General features: G+C 44.6%; 1 protein-coding gene across 1 annotated transcript; it reads right to left on the reverse strand.

Moving 5' to 3' along the window:
- Positions 1–14703: 14703 nt before the first annotated feature.
- On the reverse strand, positions 14704–18621 carry LOC124703137 (protein IQ-DOMAIN 14-like). The gene is made up of 4 exons (XM_047235355.1): positions 18057–18621; positions 17120–17493; positions 15032–15454; positions 14704–14947 (listed from the first exon to the last, which is right to left on the reverse strand). Exons 1-4 carry the CDS (start codon positions 18619–18621, stop codon positions 14915–14917), a joined length of 1395 nt encoding a protein of 464 aa, XP_047091311.1. The 3' UTR covers positions 14704–14914.
- Between the last annotated feature and the right edge of the window lie 874 nt (positions 18622–19495).

The raw sequence follows: 19495 nt of genomic DNA on the forward strand, positions 1-19495 counted from the left end.
ATATTGGGCAATAAGAGGCAATACTTGAAGTGTCATTATTATAGCTTGTAAATTAAAAGGGACAAATAATCCATGTCTAATCCAATAAAGCATCAGGAGAAAATAGAATGGACATAAAATAGAACCTAGCAACCCAAGGTGAGTTGTTTTGGCGTCCATCCTAAAACTGGAAGATTTAGTAGAAGACAAATTAGCTAAACTGGGATCACCATAGCGAAAAAAGAAGAAACCAAACTCTGGAGATCACAAAAATTCAATAACATATGCTCACTATGTAGAGAAGGAAAGACATCTAAAACATCTACCTTGTGCAGATAAACGCAGCAATAGTAAATGATACAAATAAGCAAGTTTAAATAGTTTGATTGCAGTAGCACCACATGCTACTCTCCGGTGGATACAATATCAGTAAGTGTGATCAGCTAAAGAGAAACACCAGGTGCCAACATTGTAAATGTCAATATGGTTGGATGAGCACAATTTAACCTGAGCACACAATGTTTGACGTCAACACTAAGTTTTGATCCGAAACAACACTAACCTCTGCTCTTGCAATTATATGCTCCCCATAAGAAACATTTAATGGTTATCCATCAAGATGTTGGAAGCACAAAATTATATAGGTTCATTATTTATAACATGATTATAGCACAAAGCATGTATATTGACCTACAGAGCATAGACCAAAAAATAAGTAACTCGAAGCTAATTCAACTTTTATGCAATTGCTAACTCGAGCCAAATCCTAACAAAAATTCAGTAGCACATGCTCCCTATGCAGAGAATGAAAGTCATCTAAAACATCTACCTTGCATAGATAAACATAAATCGGAACCAAACAATCGATTAGCTAGCAGGAGAATAGCAAATGATACACATCTGAACCAAAGCATCCTGTTGTGGAGACTACTACAGAATAAAGTAGCTATATTTCCTGATCTGTGACATCCAAAGTAAGCTCGGAAGAAATTCAAAAGCATAATAGGGCTCTAGGGATTGAAAGGAGACACATAAGTATCAGTGCAAATATTTACAATATAGTGGGCTGCAGCTGAGAAGAAACAACCAGATATATTGATCTCCTAATAAATATCTTTGGTCAAGCTGAAATATTATTTGTGTCGAAGGTTTTCTTAGAGAAAAACAATAAGAACCTAGATGTAAAATTATACTAAATGCACAAAAATTTACAAACCAATGTGTGGCCAGAGAGTGTACCGAAGATCAAATCTCCATTGCCCATTAATGAAACAAGCTTAGGTACCTCTGAAACAACATATTCCTGTATGGCTATGAAGGCTGGCTGGGTATAATATTTAGTCTTTGTTGCACTTTGATGGAAATTGGTGTGTAATAAACACAAAAACCTGCATGAATAAGTTGTCACACATGTTTATAAAGGACAAAGCTGCACCACCCGATTGTCAGACATGACCATAAGACCAAATCACATGAGAGAGCAAACAATGATTAATATTTTAATACGAGTAAAATGTACTGAAACCATACCAAATGTATTTTCTTGGTTCATTTCTGCCAACGGCAACACATAATTGATGTTTCTGCACAAATCTAATATAGAAATATTATCTAGAAATAACACTGACACGCCTTGCATCATCTGATATATACACAAGAGATGAATCATTTCCACTTAAAATAAAAAATACATGGCTTCTCTTCTGCCATCCTATTTGGTACAACTGTACAGAAGATTGAAGCACCCAGCAACAAAAAAAACATGTACAGTTGGATACAAGTATATAAGCTCATATGAAATCTCTCTCCTTAACATGATCGCACCTTAATTGCAAGATTGCAAATGGGAGGATGGAGGAGGCCACATCCCTTTGCAGAGGCAAATCAGATCAAGCAATAAAATTTGATGGGGAGGAGGTGGGAGAGGAAACCCTCCAACATCGCCCAGAGGCGTGCTCGCCACCGCCGTCGTCCAGGCGTGCTCACCGCCGCCGTCGTTGCCGCATCACCCAGGCGCGCGCTTGCCGCCGCCGTCTCCAGTCGCGCGCTCGCCGTCGCCAAGGCTCGCCTTCGCCGCCGCAGTCGCTGCCGTCGCCCAGGCACACGCTCGCCGCCCCCGTCGCCAGGGGCGCGCTTGCCGTCGCCGTCACCAGGAGTGCCTTCGCCGCTGCAGTCGCCGTCGTCGCCTAGGCGCACGCTCGCCGCCGCGGCGACGGCCGGCGACGAGAACGGGAAGGGGCGGGGGCGCGAGGTGGGGGCGGAGCAGGGGCGGGGGCGCGAGGCGGGGGTAGGGGCGGGGGCGGCGGCTAGGGTTTTTTTTGCCCTGGGGCTCGCTTTTATACCAGCCCGCGCTGAAATACCTAAAATACCCCTGCGGGTTCAGATCCACTGCCAGATGCCACTGCGCACCGACAGAGATCCCAGCCGCAGTGGCTGACTTGTGGGGCCGGCAAAGGTGGGGTCCAAATGCAGCCGGAGGCGGGTAACAACTGGCCATTGTATGGGGATAGCTAGTGAGAGGAGGACCAACATCCAACGGACCAGATACGCCAGATGAGAAGATCCGACGATCAAGAATCTCAAATCGCTGTGAGAGCTTCATAGGGGTGCAACAATTATACCTTTAGATACACGCGCGTGGCTAGCTTTTCCCGTTCGCTAGCTCACCTCATCACACGCTAAAGAATTGAGGGGAAAAAACAACAGCCTACGCACGCGTACGTACATAGCTAACGCAAATAAATCAAAGACGCCTGCTCATCTGTGGTGTCAGAGATATATACCCATATGAACACAACTGTTCTAACTTAAATCATTCTCAAATCAGATCAATCAATCACCAAGCTAACTGCATCTTCAGCGGGGCGACGCATTTCGAACGTCCAAAATATCAGCACGTGTCCGTTTTTGTCGGCTCAATTGGTCGAAATTGATCGTGCGTCCATTTGCGTCGTGTGCCCCCAGCGACACGACACTTCTTTTTGGGGTTTTGTCCTTTTTCAACATAAAAACATAATTTACATAGTGAAAAAAGGAAAATATAAAATATAAAAACTAATGCATGTGCCTACTCCTCGTCGTCGTCGTCGAGCATGACGAAACTGGTACCGGCCACTGCCAGTTGGCAACCGGCGGAACATACGCCGGTGCCGCCGGTGGTGGAGGTGGAGGTGGAGCAGCCCACGCCAGTGGTGGAGGTGGAGCCTCCCACGGATTGTACGCCGGTAGTGGAGGTAGAGTCGGAGGTGGCGGCTGCGGGGCCGAGTTCTAGAGCTCCCATTGTAGGGCCTCTTTGTCCGTGAGGTCCGGCGGCATGATGCCAGTGGCGTACCGGGGCAGCGGCGGCTGCACCGGTCGGTCCACCTCCGAGACGAGGACATCTCGTCATCGGTCATCGTCGCCGGGAAGTCAAACTTCCGGCCCTCCGCCATGGCCACCTGCCATTCATGGAAAATGCAGGTGACGAAGTCGTCGCTGTCGTCCTTGGCCTCCTCGTTGTGGTAGGCCAGCGCGTCGCAGTCCTCATCGTCATCGTCCTGTGGAGGCATCAGCGTCTGCCGTGTTCGACGACGAGGCGGCGGTGGCCACTCAAACGGGTAGTACCGGTTGCCGAGGAAGCCCGCCTGCTTCCTCTGATCGTCCTCGCTCTCGCGCCAGTTGTGCTAGCTGTAGGAGTCGGCGGCGAAGGCGGGATCGTCGCAGAGGTCCGGCGGTAGTATCTGCCGCCTGCACCGGATCTCAGCGCTCCTCTCTGGCTCGCGTAGAGGCACGAGCGGGACAGGCACCCGGAGGTGGCTGAGCCGCCAGCCGCCGCCAAGCAGGTGAACGTCCTCCATGCGGTGGCACGGCGTCCAGCTCTGGTGCATGAACCGCGCCACGTCGACGGGCAGCAGCACCCTGTTGTTCCGCTCCGCCTTTCTTGGTTCCGATGTCGGATGCCTCGGAGTTGTGCTTCTTCTTTCCCATGGTTATGCGGTGGCACGTGGTGGTGAGGGTGGGAGTGGAGGTGTCGGTGGTGTGGGCAATGGCAGGGATGCTGTGTAGGGGTTCGTTGCATAGAAAACAAAAAAAATTCCTACCGCAAAGATGAATAAATCCAAGATCTAATCTACAAGATCGGAGCAACGAGATTGATATGAGACTAACCCTCGAAGATTTCCAAAGCCTACGAGATTAGATCTCGTTGTTGGTGTAGACGATCGTCCCCGGTGCTGCAATCCGGCAGCACCTCTGTACTCGGTCGCGCATACGGTGTCGATGAAGCCCGTCCTCTCCCCGTTCCAGCGGGCAGAGGAGGTGTGGTAGATCTCCTCGGAATCCCAGCAGCACGACGGCGTGGTGGTGGTGGTGGAGGAGAAAAGCTGCAGGGCTTCGCCAAACCGGTACAACATTGTGGTGGAGGAGAGAGGGGCGGCCAGGGTTAGGGGAACCTTGTGGTGCGCCCCCCTGCCCCCTCCCCTCTTTATATAGGGGGAGGGTCGGTTTGGGTGGCCCCCCACGCCCCAAACCCATCTAGGGCCGGCGGCCAAAGGGGGGAGGGGGATTTCTTCCCCCCCCCCCCAAGTTGATCCCCCTAGGGTTTTGGGGAAACCCTAGTGGGTTGGCCGACTTGGGCCTTGAGGGGCATGTGCCCTTGGCCCATTAGGCTAGGGTGCATCCCCTCAGACCATGCTAGGCCTCCTAGGGTCGTGGGCCCACTGGTGGGACCCCTGGAACCTTCTAGAACCTTCCCGGTCTTCGACCGGAAAAATCCCGAACTTTTCCGAAACCTAGAAATCAACTTCCCTTATATGAATCGTATTCTCCGGACCATTCCGGACCTCCTCGTGATGTCCTGGATCCCATCCGAGACTCCGAACAAACTTCGGTCTCCATCTCATATTCCGAATCTACTTATGCGACATCGAACCTTAAGCGCGTCACCCTACGGTTCGTGAACTATGCAGACATGGTCGAGACTCTTCTCCGAGCAATAACCAATAGCGGGATCTGGAGATCCATAATGGCTCCCACATATTCAACGATAACTTAGTGATCGATTGAACCATTTACATACGATGCCAATTCCCTTTGTGACGCGATATTTTACTTGTCCGAGGTTCGATCCTCGGTATCCCCATACCTTGTTCAACCTCGTTACCGACAAGTAATCTTTACTCGTACCGTGGTATGTCATCTCTTATGATCCTATCATATGCTTGCAAGCTAATCAGATGACATTCCACCGAGAGGGCCCAGAGTATATCTATCCGTCATCAGGATGGACAAATCCCACTATTGATCCATATGCTTCAACGCACACTTTCCGAATTCTTAATCTCATCTTTATAACCACCCATTTACGCAATGGCGTTTGATGTAATCAAAGTACCCTTCCGGTTTAAGTGATTTACATGATCTCATGGTCGAAGGACTTAGGCAACTATGTATCGAAATCTTATAGCAAATTGAACTTAATGACTTGATCTTATGCTACGCTCATATGGGTGTGTGTCCATTATATCATTCACCCAATGACATAACCTTGTTATTAATAACATCCAATGTTCATGATCAAGAAACCATGATCATCCATTAATCAACAAGCTAGTTATATAAGAGGCTTACTAGGGACTCCTTGTTGTTTACATAACACACATGTATTAATGTTTCGGTTAATACAATTATAGCATGGTATGCAAACATTATCATAAACACAAAGATATATTATAATAACCATTTTATTATTGCCTCTTGGGCATATCTCCAACAGTCTCCCACTTGCACTAGAGTCAATAATCTAGTTTACATTTGTAAAGATATAACACCTTGGCCTTCTGGTGCTTTATCATGTTTTGCTCACGGGAGAGGTTTTAGTCAACGGTTCTGACACACTCTGAAACGTATGTATTTTGCAATTCATTTGCGTCTTCACGCATCACCCATTTTCCAAATGAGTCGGCATTAAATATGTTTGGTCTTCTGGTGGAACCTTAATTCCGCGGTCTGAAATATGTCACTAATATTGTCACACGCAATATAGCTTCAAAGTTCTGACACTATCGGAACTACACCAAGTTCTCAAAGAACTTATTGACTTAACATCCTCAATCATTGTCAAAATAATGACATACTCCGCCTTCTTTTGTAGAATCCGTCACAATATTTAGAACTCTTCTAAAACTAGCATTGTGCTACCTTTTTAAACAACACTTAGCCTAATTGAGATTTGAAATTAATTTTTATAAGTGACCAAACAAATATCGGTGCAACACCTTACAGCGATTTGTTTGTCATTACCCCATATAAGACTATATATATATCCTTGGTTCTTCTAAAGCACACATGGATATTCTTACTGTTTGTCCAATGATCATCACATGAATCATTCTGGTACATGCTCCTAACCTTTTAGAGCACAGGACATCTGATTTTGTACATATTATTCGTGATCTAAAATCACTCATGTGTTTTTACTCATCGAGTGTCAAATACACTCAAGTCTTGTTAAACCTTTGCATGAAAAGAACACCTTCTTAATATTTCTATATGAACTACTTCAATATCCATTCTATGTACTTTGACTCAAACTTATTATGTGTTTCAATCTATCTTCATAGATCTTGAAACTAAATATGTTTCAGTCCATATCCTTTCATTGGAGTTAATTCTCAATGAAACCTTTTATAATCAAGTATATAATTACATCATTTATAACCAACTATATGTCATCTACATAAAGTATTATAAATATGTATCCGTGCTCCCACTTAATTTCTTGCAAATGCAAGCATCTTCATCGTTTCTGATGAAATCAAAAAAATCTTTGACTATTTCACCCGGTGAAGATTCCAACTCCGTGATATTCACTTCATCCAATTGAAGTTCGTATACCTATCTAGTATTCCACGGACTAGCAAAACTCTTGGTTTGTATCTTGTATACACCTTCAATACACACTTCTGTTAAGTAATGTATTTTTCCATCCTACTAGCATATCTCATAAAAGAAATATGTAGCGATTACTAGAATAATCCACATAGACTATAAGCATTGCTACGGAAGATCTAATCTTATCGCAGTCAACTCTTTCAACTTTGTCGTAAACAACTTTTCGATAAGTCGAGCTTCTTCAAGGATATTACATCCAAGTCCATTAATTTCATAGATCCATTTACTTTCAAAAAGTGTTCATCTATCTTGGATTTCATGGCGCATAGCCATTTTAACGGAGTCAGGGCCCATCATAACTTCTTTGTTTGCAGTTGGTTTATCAAAATCAATCCTTTGTCCACAAATCATTTATTTGATCACAAAGTAAACCATACCTACAAGTTTCAATATGTACTTCGATCTCCATGGCTAAAACACTTTGTAGTCATGGGAGCCATGATCGTCGTGGCCGCTTCCGGAACCAATTCCGATGTTGCGCTACTCTGATCATTATGCTCAGGTTCATAAACCTTATCAAGTTCTATTGTCCTCCCACTCAAATACTTCTCTAGAAACAATTTCTTGGAAATAAGTAAGAAACATCGACAAACACTTTTGTCTTTGTTTCCATGGTGGGAAGAATTCCCAATTAATTCTTTGGGATAACCAACAAAGAAATTCATCCGATTTTGGTTGTAAACTTATTTACCTTATGCTATGCATACCAAAATTTAAGAAAGGACTATTAGGGTTCATACCCATGCCATAACTCGTATGGTGTCATTTCAACGGATCATGATGATGATCTATTCAGTGTAAAAACGGTAGTCTCTAAAGCATAATCCACAAAAATATAATGGCTTCATTTTATTTTATCTCATCATTAATCCAACAAGGTTTGGATACGTCTCTCGGATACTTCATCATCACTATGATACTCCAAGAAACGTGAGTTGTAGAACAACTTCATAACTCTCTTAGATGTTCGCTAAAACTCGTAATTCAAATATTTCCACTATGATCCAATCATAGATATTTGACTTTTCTATTACGATGATTTCCACTTCATGCTGAAATTTATTTGAAACTATTCAAATGTTTCAAACTCCTTCCTTATCGAATATATTCACATATATATGCTCAATTCATTGTTGGAAGTTTTCACGAAGTAGAAGAATCTCCCGCACACAACTATGCCCAGTGAACCACATATATCGTCATGTATGTTTCCACTAAGTTAGTTGCCCGTTCAACTCTTGGCCTATGATCGGTATTTTAGTCATTCTCTTAGAAAAGATTTGCAAGCGTCAAACGATTCAAAAATCGAATGACTCCAAAAATCCATTTGCATGGAGTTCCTTCATGCGTTCCTCTCTAACATGACCTAAATGGCGGTTCCACAAATAAGTGGAATTCAAATCATTTGCCTTATGGCATTTTAGCGTCAGTATTATGTATGTGTGATTCACCATTAAGATTTATAATGACTTATCCATCGTACATGGAGTAATATCATAATTTGAACAACTCATTGTTTTTATTTGACCAGAACAAAATAACAATTTATTAAATTCTTTATTATAAATTCTAAAGGCTAGGTAGAATGCCAACGACAAACATAATAACACTTTATTATTTTCCAGACGTGCATTATTACCATATTCCTTATCAGTCACTTAGGCCATCGTATTCTTGTATTGCGTTGTATTGTATGACATCTCATACCAACCAATCTGGTACAAATACCCAAGAATTTTATTATGTGACCAAACGAGGAATACATCCATAACATGTATATCATCTATATACACCTGAGCTAGACTTTCTAGTTTTTTTCTTCTTTCTACCAAAATATCTTTTGCAGTTTCTCTTTTAGCTTTCCTCATTCTCAGAAAACACTTCACCTTTAATAACTTCTAGGTTTGTTGGTCAAATACCAATAACCTTGAGGTTCTTATTTTGAAGTTGATCATCATATGACAAGTGTTCCAGATTTCACTATTAGTAACTTTGTAATATGATGAACAATTTCACTCATAATTTTATCCATCATATCATGACGACTTTCCGAGACCATGTCTGTACATGCTAGGCTTGTAAAGTTTAACCTCAGTATTCGCATGTGCAAATCTGGCTTGCACCCGTTGTATGCACACGTAGAATCTATAACACCGGATCATCACGTGATGCTTCGAAACGACGGGTCTTAGCAATGGTGCATACTAAGGACGATCACTTCATGGATATGCAAATATCGTTAGTGCCCCAATAGTTGGAGGATTGGGACGCCTTGCGTCTTCAACCTTCGTACATTCCCATAAAACTTATGAGTTTATGTAGTCTCACCAAATTATATTCTATCATCTTGCAATAAGGTCTTAGACATCACATATATCTCATACCTTGATTATTTCTGAAAACTAAATTTCCAGCTCCTTACTTTTCAAACAGATTTGAACTTCAAGTTTCACGGAGACAAGATAACTTTAGGTACTAATTGAAACCATAGCTCTTTGAATCAACAATGTCAGGTTTACTAAAAGTTTGCAATAGGACTTAATCATTTCTTGATTCTTTAACAATACGGTACCAGTTCGTAAAGTTTCTTGTCAGATTTTAACAGTATTTCTATCTCAATTACAAGACTAGCGCATGGTAGAAAACGGATGCTAATACTACAAAATTAATTCAAAATACTACTAAGACTATGTTTATGATAATTAGTTCATGTTTTAATCTAATTACTAATGAACGCCCACTTAATACAACATCCCTCATAGTTGTTAAGTGGTACACGATCCACATCCACTACACCAAAACCGATCATCACGTGAGATGATGTAGCTTCAATGGTGAACATCAACATGTTGATCATATCATCCATATGACTCGTGTTCAACCTTTCGGTTTCCATTGTCCCGAGGCCATGTCTGTACATGCTAGGCTCGTCAAGCAAACCCAAGTATTTCCGCGTGTGCAACATGGCTTACACCCGTTGTATGTGAACGTAGAATCTATCACATCCGATCATCACGAGATGCTTCGAGACGGCGAACTGTAGCAACGGTGCATACGAGGGGAGAACACTTTATTATCTTGATATTAATGTGAGGGATCATCTTATAATGCTACCGTCGCGATCTAAGCAAGATAAGATGCATAAAGGATTAACATCACATGCAATTCATAATATGTGATATGATATGGCCTTTGTTCTTGTGCTTTTGATCTCCATCTCCAAAGCACATGAGCATGATCTCCATCATCACCAGCATTGCACCAAGGTCCATGGCGCCGCTTCATGGTTGTCCATCACTTATAGCTACTATAACAACTACTTGAAATAAAGCTATTACATGATGAATAGACACGCAGGTCTTAACAAATTTAAAGACAACCATTAGGCTCCTGCCGGTTGCCATAATACAATAATGAACATCTCATACATCAAATATAATCATCATCACATCATGGCCATATCACATCACCAAACCCCGCAAAAACAAGTTAGACGCCTCTAATTTGGTTTGCATATTTTACGTGGTTTAGGGTTTTCGAGTAAGATCCAATCTACCTACGAACATGAACCACAACGGTGATACTAGTGTTGTCAATAGAAAGAGTAAATTGGATCTTCACTATGGTGGGAGAGACAGACACCCGCAAAGCCACTTATGCAATACAAGTTGCATGTCAAGCGTGGAGCAAGTCTCATGAGACGCGGTCATGTAAAGTTAGCCCGAGCCGCTTCATCTCACCATCCCGCAAGATGCAAAGTACACTAACCAAAAAACAACAAGAGCATCAACGCCCACAAAACCATTGTGTTCTACTCGTGCAACAGATCTATGCATAGACACGGCTCTGATACCACTGTAGGGGTTCGTTGCATAGAAAACAAAAAATTTCGTACCGCAAAGACGAATAAATCCAAGATCTAATCTATGGAACACCCAAGATCTAATCTACAAGATCGGAGCAACGAGATTGATATGAGACTAACCCTCGAAGATTTCCAAAGCCTACGAGATTAGATCGCGTTGTTGGTGTAGACGATCGTCCCCGGTGCTGCAATCCAGCAGCACCTCCGTACTCGGTCGCGCATACGGTGTCGATGAAGCCCGTCCTCTCCCTGTTCCAGCGGGCAGCGGAGGTGTGGTAGATATCCTCGGAATCCCAGCAGCACGACGGCGTGGTGGTGGTGGTGGAGGAGAAAAGCTGCAGGGCTTCGCCAAGCCGGTACAGCATTGTGGTGGAGGAGAGAGGGGCGGCCAGGGTTAGGGGAACCTTGTGGTGCGCCCCCTGCCCCTCCCCTCTTTATATAGGGGGGGAGGGTCGGTTTGGGTGGCCCCCCACGCCCCAAACCCATCTAGGGCCGGCGGCCAAAGGGGGGAGGGGGATTTCTTCCCCCCCCCCCAAGTTGATCCCCCTAGGGTTTTGGGGAAACCCTAGTGGGCTGGCCGACTTGGCATGTGCCCCTGGCCCATTTGGCTAGGGTGCATCCCCTCGGCCCATGCTAGGCCTCCTAGGGTCGTGGGCCCACTGGTGGGACCCCGGAACCTTCTAGAACCTTCCCGGTCTTCCACCGGAAAAATCCCGAACTTTTCCGAAACCTAGAAATCAACTTCCCTTATATGAATCTTATTCTCCGGACCATTCCGGACCTCCTCGTGATGTCCTGGATCCCATCCGAGACTCCGAACAAACTTCGGTCTCCATCTCATATTCCGAATCTACTTATGCGACATCGAACCTTAAGCGCGTCACCCTACGGTTCGTGAACTATGCAGACATGGTCGAGACTCTTCTTCGAGCAATAACCAATAGCGGGATCTGGAGATCCATAATGGCTCCCACATATTCAACGATAACTTAGTGATCGATTGAACCATTTACATACGATGCCAATTCCCTTTGTCACGCGATATTTTACTTGTCCGAGGTTCGATCATCGGTATCCCCATACCTTGTTCAACCTCGTTACCGACAAGTACTCTTTACTCGTACAGTGGGATGTCATCTCTTATGATCCTATCATATGCTTGCAAGCTAATTAGATGACATTCCACCGAGAGGGCCCAGAGTATATCTATCCGTCATCAGGATGGACAAATCCCACTATTGATCCATATGCTTCAACTCACACTTTCTGAATTCTTAATCCCATCTTTATAACCACCCATTTACGCAATGGCGTTTGATGTAATCAAAGTACCCTTCCGGTGTAAGTGATTTACATGATCTCATGGTCGAAGGACTTAGGCAACTATGTATCGAAAGCTTATAGCAAATTGAACTTAATGACTTGATCTTATGCTACGCTCATATGGGTGTGTGTCCATTATATCATTCACCCAATGACATAACCTTGTTATTAATAACATCCAATATTCATGATCACGAAACCATGATCATCCATTAATCAACAAGCTAGTTATATAATAGGCTTACTAGGGACTCCTTGTTGTTTACATAACACACATGTATTAATGTTTCGGTTAATACAATTATAGCATGGTATGCATACATTATCATAAACACAAAGATATATTATAATAATCATTTTATTATTGCCTCTTGGGCATATCTTCAACATGCTGTCGGTCGACTTTTAAAGGCCTGACGCGCGCGGGACACGATACCATTGATGGCAGCGCAGAAGCCCAGCTGCGGCCTGCCAGTCCTGATGTCGAAGAGGAAGCGATGTCATTGATGATGAAGGATGTGCGCAGAAGCGGAAGCGAAGACCGCCGAAGCGACGACCACGGAAGCGATGCGATCGATACGGCTCGCTGCCAGGAAGGCCCATAGGAAAATCGAGCGGTCACTTGGCATCCGCGTAGCGTCCGCCGCGATGCATCCGAGGCGCAAATATGCGCCATGTTTGCATCTCCACCGACGATCCGTTCACTATGCGTCGGACCGCTGGACCTGGTTCCTAACACATTTTAGGCCCGCGCTGACGCAAACAATCGCTGAGCCTGCGTCGTGAGATGCCATAAAAGAGGGGCGGCAGGTACCAATGTATCGGGGAGGGAGGAAGAAGATGATTAATTACCTTTTTTTGGAAACACGCTAGACTAGACGGCCTCACACCATGTTGTCATCCTGCTTGCACGCCGCCGTCGTCACTCAGCCAACATAGAACATACGAGGCCTTATTGAGGCTCGTGTTGTCCTCACTACCTCGTTGTGCCTCTTGACCGGCAAGCACCGTCTTTCCGTGCCTCCCCCATTGGCCATGACGGTCTGGCAATGTGCCAACAACAATGTACGTACATACCACTTTCGTCTACACGTATGATATATATTTATACAAATAATTTGGGTTATACGGGTTTTATAAGGGCTACATATACCCGTTTAGTTTTTTTAAAACCATCATACCCTTACTTATGAAGGGGTGTCGAATGATCTTAGCCATCTTCATGTTTAAATTTATTTGAGTTTGGAGGAAAAGAGTTGTACTGGACAAAACGCCATTTTATAAATATACTTTACATAGTAGGCACAAAAACAGTGACTAAGAACAAGAGTAATACCACTGAACGAGAGATGAAAAAACACTGTTGTATTTAACGTCTTTGTATACCTGATAACTATTAGGGTTCGTTGCATTATACATAATAGCATAACAAAACATAGGGAAGGCGTATTTAAAAAGAAATTTGAGAGAAAAAAGTTCGCAGCAAAGCGCGGGCATTTAGCTAGTAATAGAGTAGTATCTTATAGTGAGTCAACTGTAATATAATACATAATATTTTCAAATTTAATCATAGAAAAAATACATTTGATCATTTTTTAGTATTTTTGGTTGAATAGTTAGCAATTCGGGATTCTAAAATTGGCTAACATAGATATATCGATTTTCATATCCACGTTTGGTTCAAAATCAAGTACATCGTTTATTTTTGTATTTGTAAAACGAATTCGGATATTTGACAAATTCATTTTTTTGTTCATCCGAATTTGAATGTTACTATGACCATTTTCAATTTTCCGAATACAAATACCTAATAATACAGATCATCCACCGGTAGTTCTCACCCCTAGTGTGCGTGCTCAGCAGTACCAGTACTTGTCGTATATGGGGTTAGCTTCAGTGACTAGCTGTTGCATGCCATCATGCCATCGTATGACCCGACGTTCTAATTTTTGTCAGTCACAAGGCTTGCGAGTGCGCAGCCCACTCGGGTTCAACTTCCAACAGAACTGAATTAAACGAGGTCTCATCATCTATCTAACAACGGAAGGGAATCTTTCCCCGTTGGTCAACATTATTACCCAAATTGGAAAATAAACAAAAAAATCGAATTTCCGGATCGCACCCAGGCTACCCATAGGTAAGTAATCCATGGGAATTCAGGGCCTCAACTCCCCTTCCCCATCCTAGGCAAATTCCCATGAGCTAAATTCCTATTCCCTCTTCTTAATTCCCTGATTCCCTCCAACCAAAGTGAAGCAGCTCGTGGCAGAGGTATATGAACTTGCTAAATAACTTGTAACTTTGTAAGTACTGAAATTGCATACGTGTCAGGAAAAGCTTCGACCCAATTTTCAACAACAAAATTGAATAACTAATCCGTTAATGCTCTTAACAAACAGAAAGAAAGAAACAACGCGAACACATGTCACTGAGCTACAGAGAAAAACGCATGTGTGTCACCGACTCTTCTTTTGGTTCCTTCCGGCAGAGCATACGTAGCATATGACATATATATACACAAGGATAAGTACCATCGTACCTCCGCAAGGCTAAGTTGATGTTTGCAAAATGAAACCAAAAGGAGATATCTCCTAAAAGCATAGGCAAAAAAAACACTGAAACATTCTCGTACTACATCAAAACTGGGTACGTTGCCTCTGAACACAGCTCACAATTAACCGCAAGGTCCAAGTCAAACGCTATGGGTCATTTTCTACTGAAGGCTAAGTTGCTGCCTACAAAAGGCAGATGGGCATGGAGAAATTGCTGAACAAAAAACTGGTCCTCTTGGGGGCAGCAGCTCACCAGTGACCGCAGCTAGGGGTCTTTGTCCCCTCCACTCACACAGCCCTGTATTCAAAAGCAAGAGCATCTCAATTTAACAAAACATAAGTTGCTAACTGGCAATAGAAATACAGAAAAACTTCCACTTACCAAAATCCACAAGACAATATGCCCAATCAAGGTGGCAAATCCAAGCAAAATGTAGAAAATGGCATTAGGGCCCATTGAAGGAACCCATGACTCCAATAGCTGTGGGGGCGGTGAGGGGGCAAGCCCAGAGCTGCGTGGTGCGGGAGACTGCGAGAGAATGTATAGGACATAGATGACAAACATTGCGAAGCTCGTGAATGTGATGCGGCTCATGTGCCGGCTGAAATCCTTCTCAAACCTGGACGTGCCAAAAAGTCCTGCAGGCAATGCAATAGTTGCTAACGCCCAGACAATGGCAAACGAACCAACTATCCATTTGAGGTAATCGGGGGGCAACAAGGGCTGCATCGATATCAGAACTGATAAGCCACAGGCCAAGGAAATAGCCATGATATTTTGCCTCTTGTCCCATACAGCATCGTCCTGTTTCACATGAAGAAATTACCTGTGAAAATCTATATGTGCAAGACACATGGAAATAATATGCTGATGTTCAAGCCAATTGGTCCAAGGTAACAAATTGATAATATGAAAAACATCTATACCGAACACCACATTCTTTATTTTACAGAGTAAACTAGAGACATCATTTCTGTGTGTGAAAACTGTAATGTGTTACATTCTTCAATGTCCAGGATGGGTTATGGCTTCTTGCTCCAACCATACAAAAATCATTGTTTCGGTTCTCTAAGAAATGCAAATAAATGAGCAAAGATCTACATTGCTGCAGCTAGTGGATAAGTTCAAAACAAAATGGAAACATTCAGTTAAATTTCAGCAACTAACTATGCCCTTCTCTAATTCCAGTAAGTCAGCGCATCATGTATTCTATGTTCTTTTCCTCGGCAAAGTGTCGCGGCGCATAGGAGTCTTGAAGTATCTCCCTTCAACCAAGCTGGCATTACAACTGCGAATGCTCAAACAGGTTGTCCAAATGAAGCAGTTGATCTTAATAGAGAAGAACTTGAGGAGTTAATAGTTCAACTTATACTTGACCATGTTGGAGTCTTATATTTGTCAACAAACCACCTATTGCTGTTCCTATTGGATTTTTTTTTGCAACAGTTTATAGTAGTGCTACATATCTATCTATATATATGAAGTTTCATAAGAACTATTGTGACTAGGCTTATGAAAAGCAATCACAGTTAAAATCCCAGGACCTTGGAAAATGCCAGAACATTTGTCAGCTATGTTTGTTCATAGTTTGCTTCTAAAAAAAACTATGTATCTTACAAACGTTTGTGGTTTCACCACCATGTAAACTACTCCCTCCATCCCATAATATAAGATGTTATTACAACCAATATACACATATATCGGTTCTAATAACATCTTATATTATGGGATGGATGGAGTAGCTGAAAACAATGATATGTTAGTTGTCAATATGCCTCTTGACACCACCTAGGGAAAATCAGAAACCGACATGAAGCAACTGGTTTAGGGAGACCATAAATCAAACATCCCATCTTCAGACATCTGAGCAACAGGTACAATAGACATTAAAAAGTGGCCATGATGCTAAACATGTTGAGTGCTACATTTTTTGTTGAAATTTATAAAATTAACAGAACACAGTTCTACACAGCTGTAAATGCTATGCAGAATGAATGGGTCAATGATTCTGGAGAGAACTAAATATTCAGAGTCCTTTCTGCACAGGATCAGTCATGGCGGTGGCTGGCAGTGGATCAGCACCATATGGCGGAGCTCCGGGCGCCTAGGCAGAGGAATTCTAACCAGGCAGAGGAGGGACTGTTGCAAGCGCTAGTAGTATGCCGATACGATGACCTGCAGGTCTGCAGCGCCGGGCCATGGTGGTAAAGGGAGACAGCTGGGTGGGTTCTCCTACAGGTGTGGCTGCTCATGGCTTGGAGGAAGAAGCAGGGGAGGTGTGTCCACCCAAAATCGGAGTCTTCAGTGGCAGAGAGTGCACGTGCAGCCAAGAGAAAAGACTTTCAGGGGTCGAGGAAGAGAAGTGGTCAGGTTGTGTAGCTAGGACTAGGTTGTACTGCAGTGAAGGAATAGTTTGGGTTGCCCACGGACTCAATTGTACTTATCTTAGTAAATTAAGCATTCAAATACCTTGTTCTGCTTGCTTTGGACCTCCTGCTCCAGTAAGGGAACCATAAGCGCATCCTCTCGGGACTTGAGCTTTTTCTCTTGGTCAAGCATTTGCGCCGCTCTGACCTCTTGCTCCTTTGTAGCTAGTATTGCCTCACGTCTGTCCAACTCCTCTCTCCACTCCATGAGCTTGATCTCGTCAGCCCGCCTCTTGATTTCATTTTCATTTCTAAGTTTCTTCGCCTTCTTTATTTTGTCCTTGACAACTTGCTCTTGGTTTGTCAGTTCAATGCAACGCTTCCTGAACTCAGTGTCATCGTCCTCAGACAGGTCTGATCTTGTTGGGGATGGATGGGGTACTGGATTCCCGGCTGAGCTTGAGGATACCTTGGACGCTGGAAGTTGAGGATGTGTTAAGAACTGAAAAACAGCATCTAAGTTTGAAATGCAAGAGACTCAGAATGAATTACATGCCTTCCTGGTACTTTTTCCCCTGCTGGTTACCTAATTATTTATACTTGATAGTTCGTACCATAAGTACACTGTCATCACTCAATGACATTCCTTATATTCTACAAAATTAAATATCGCACATGCAATCTGTATAATCTAACAGACTTTACCATAGCTGATTTTGGATTTGAAGGAAACATTTTATATTACTAAAAGGTAAACAAGTCGCCTAAAATAATTTATTGTTCTTCTCAGAGTACATTACACCTCTTGTGGCATGCAATTATGCAAATATTCAGTTATATTTGCTTGTCATTTTTTCTTGGTAAATGGAATTTCTACATTAAGGAACTAAGCCAGCGTCCTGAAAATGTTGGGTCTCACAATAATATTCTGTTGTGAAGATAATATCTCAAGTATTTTGACATAAACAGGTAAGTAAAAAACGGAAATCATGGCGATTCCCCAATTTTGCCCAAATCCCTCATTTCTCCCCAAATTTTACCTGTCGGCGTCGTGGGGCCTGTCCGCGCCAGAGGCGGAGGAGGAGGAGGAGGCGGGGGCGGAGGTGGATGCGCTGACGGATTTGGAGGCGGTGGTGGAGGCGGGGCCTTGCCGTCGGGCTTCACGGAATCCGAAGCGGGGGTGGAGGCGGTGGTGGAGGCCTTCTCCTCGGGCTTCCCTGTAGGAGTCCAAGGCGAAGGTGGAGGCGGCGGCGGCGGCGTTTGCTTCCCCGTCGGAGTCGGGGTCGGGGTCGGCGTCGGAAGCCGCGGCACCGAGCCGCCTGCCGTTGGGGTGGAGGCGGTGGTGGAGGCCTTGCCCTCGGACTTGGGCCGAGGTGTAGGCGGCGTAGAGTCCTCGGACGTTGGCTTCGTCGTCGGAGTCGGCGGCGGAGGCGGAGGCCGAAGCCGCGGCACCGCGCTGTTCGCCGCTGGTGTAGTCACCGTCTCCTCGTCGTCCACCACGTCGACGACGACGTGCGGGGACGCTTCCGCTGGAGACGAGGGTGCTGCGGGGCGAGCGGGAGGAGACGCTGCGAGGCGCTCGCGCTCTCGCTCCGTCCCCTCCATGGTCGCTCTCGCTGCGGGCGGCGAGGCGAGGCGAGGCCGGTGGCTGTCACGACCGCTACACCCCAAGTGACCAGCGTCAAGAGGAGAAGGGCACGTGACACAAGGAGGAGGCGTATTCCTCACAAGGCGTATTCGAGCTGTTCCGTTTAGACTGTGTCCCTTGTTAATTAGAGATGGCCCTCGCCTTGTGAGGGCATGAATGAAGTATCTGGCATTCGAATCAGGATCTGAAGCGTAGTTTCATCCTTGGACTCTATCTTACCCGTCTCCTTCTTCCTTGTATCGAACCAATGAATTCTGAGATAATCCTAAGTAGATCGAGGTCCATACCATTTGGTACCAAAGCAGAAATCCAATCCTTGAGTACCTGGAGAAGCCCCGGTGCCGCACCAAGGCCGCACTGAAGCTGATGACGATGGAGGAGCAGATCGCGGCTCTCACCGCCGCGGTCCATGAAGGGCGCGCTTCGACGGAGGCCAAGTTCGACGCGCTACAGTCGTCCTTCGACAACTGGAAGCCCGTGGTCACGGATCTCCAAGCCCAAGTGGAGGCGCTATGCATCAAGCTCGACCGCCTCGCCCCGCATCTCGAGGGCTCGATTTCGTCTACGCCCACAGCGGTGACGGAAGGAAATCGTGGAGGACGCACGCCAAGGCCACTTCTCGGCAGCGGCAGCGGCGACACCTCCGGGCCCAGCGGCCACCGGGGAAAACGTGCTCGGGATCGTTCCCAGTACCGTTCCTCCGGTCACAGGTGCGAGTCAATTGCTTCCCACTACCATGATTTCGCACGATCCCTTCGAATGACGAGATCACCGTACTTCACATCACCACTGGGCACTACCAAAACTGGATTTCCCATCCTCAGATGGTGA

Source organism: Lolium rigidum, chromosome 1 (genome assembly GCF_022539505.1).
Source record: "Lolium rigidum isolate FL_2022 chromosome 1, APGP_CSIRO_Lrig_0.1, whole genome shotgun sequence".
In the NCBI taxonomy this organism is placed as follows: Eukaryota; Viridiplantae; Streptophyta; class Magnoliopsida; order Poales; family Poaceae; genus Lolium; species Lolium rigidum.

Bases quoted from the DNA above. Each gene is read 5' to 3' on its own strand.
- LOC124703137 (XM_047235355.1), bottom strand. From the start codon at position 18,621: ATGGAGGGGACGGAGCGAGAGCGCGAGCGCCTCGCAGCGTCTCCTCCC. The intron at 15,455-17,119 runs GTATTTGAATGC...CATGTGAAACAG, and splicing joins TCCAAAGCAAGCAGAACAAG to GACGATGCTGTATGGGACAA. The intron at 14,948-15,031 runs GTAAGTGGAAGT...TTTTGAATACAG, and splicing joins ATATTGTCTTGTGGATTTTG to GGCTGTGTGAGTGGAGGGGA.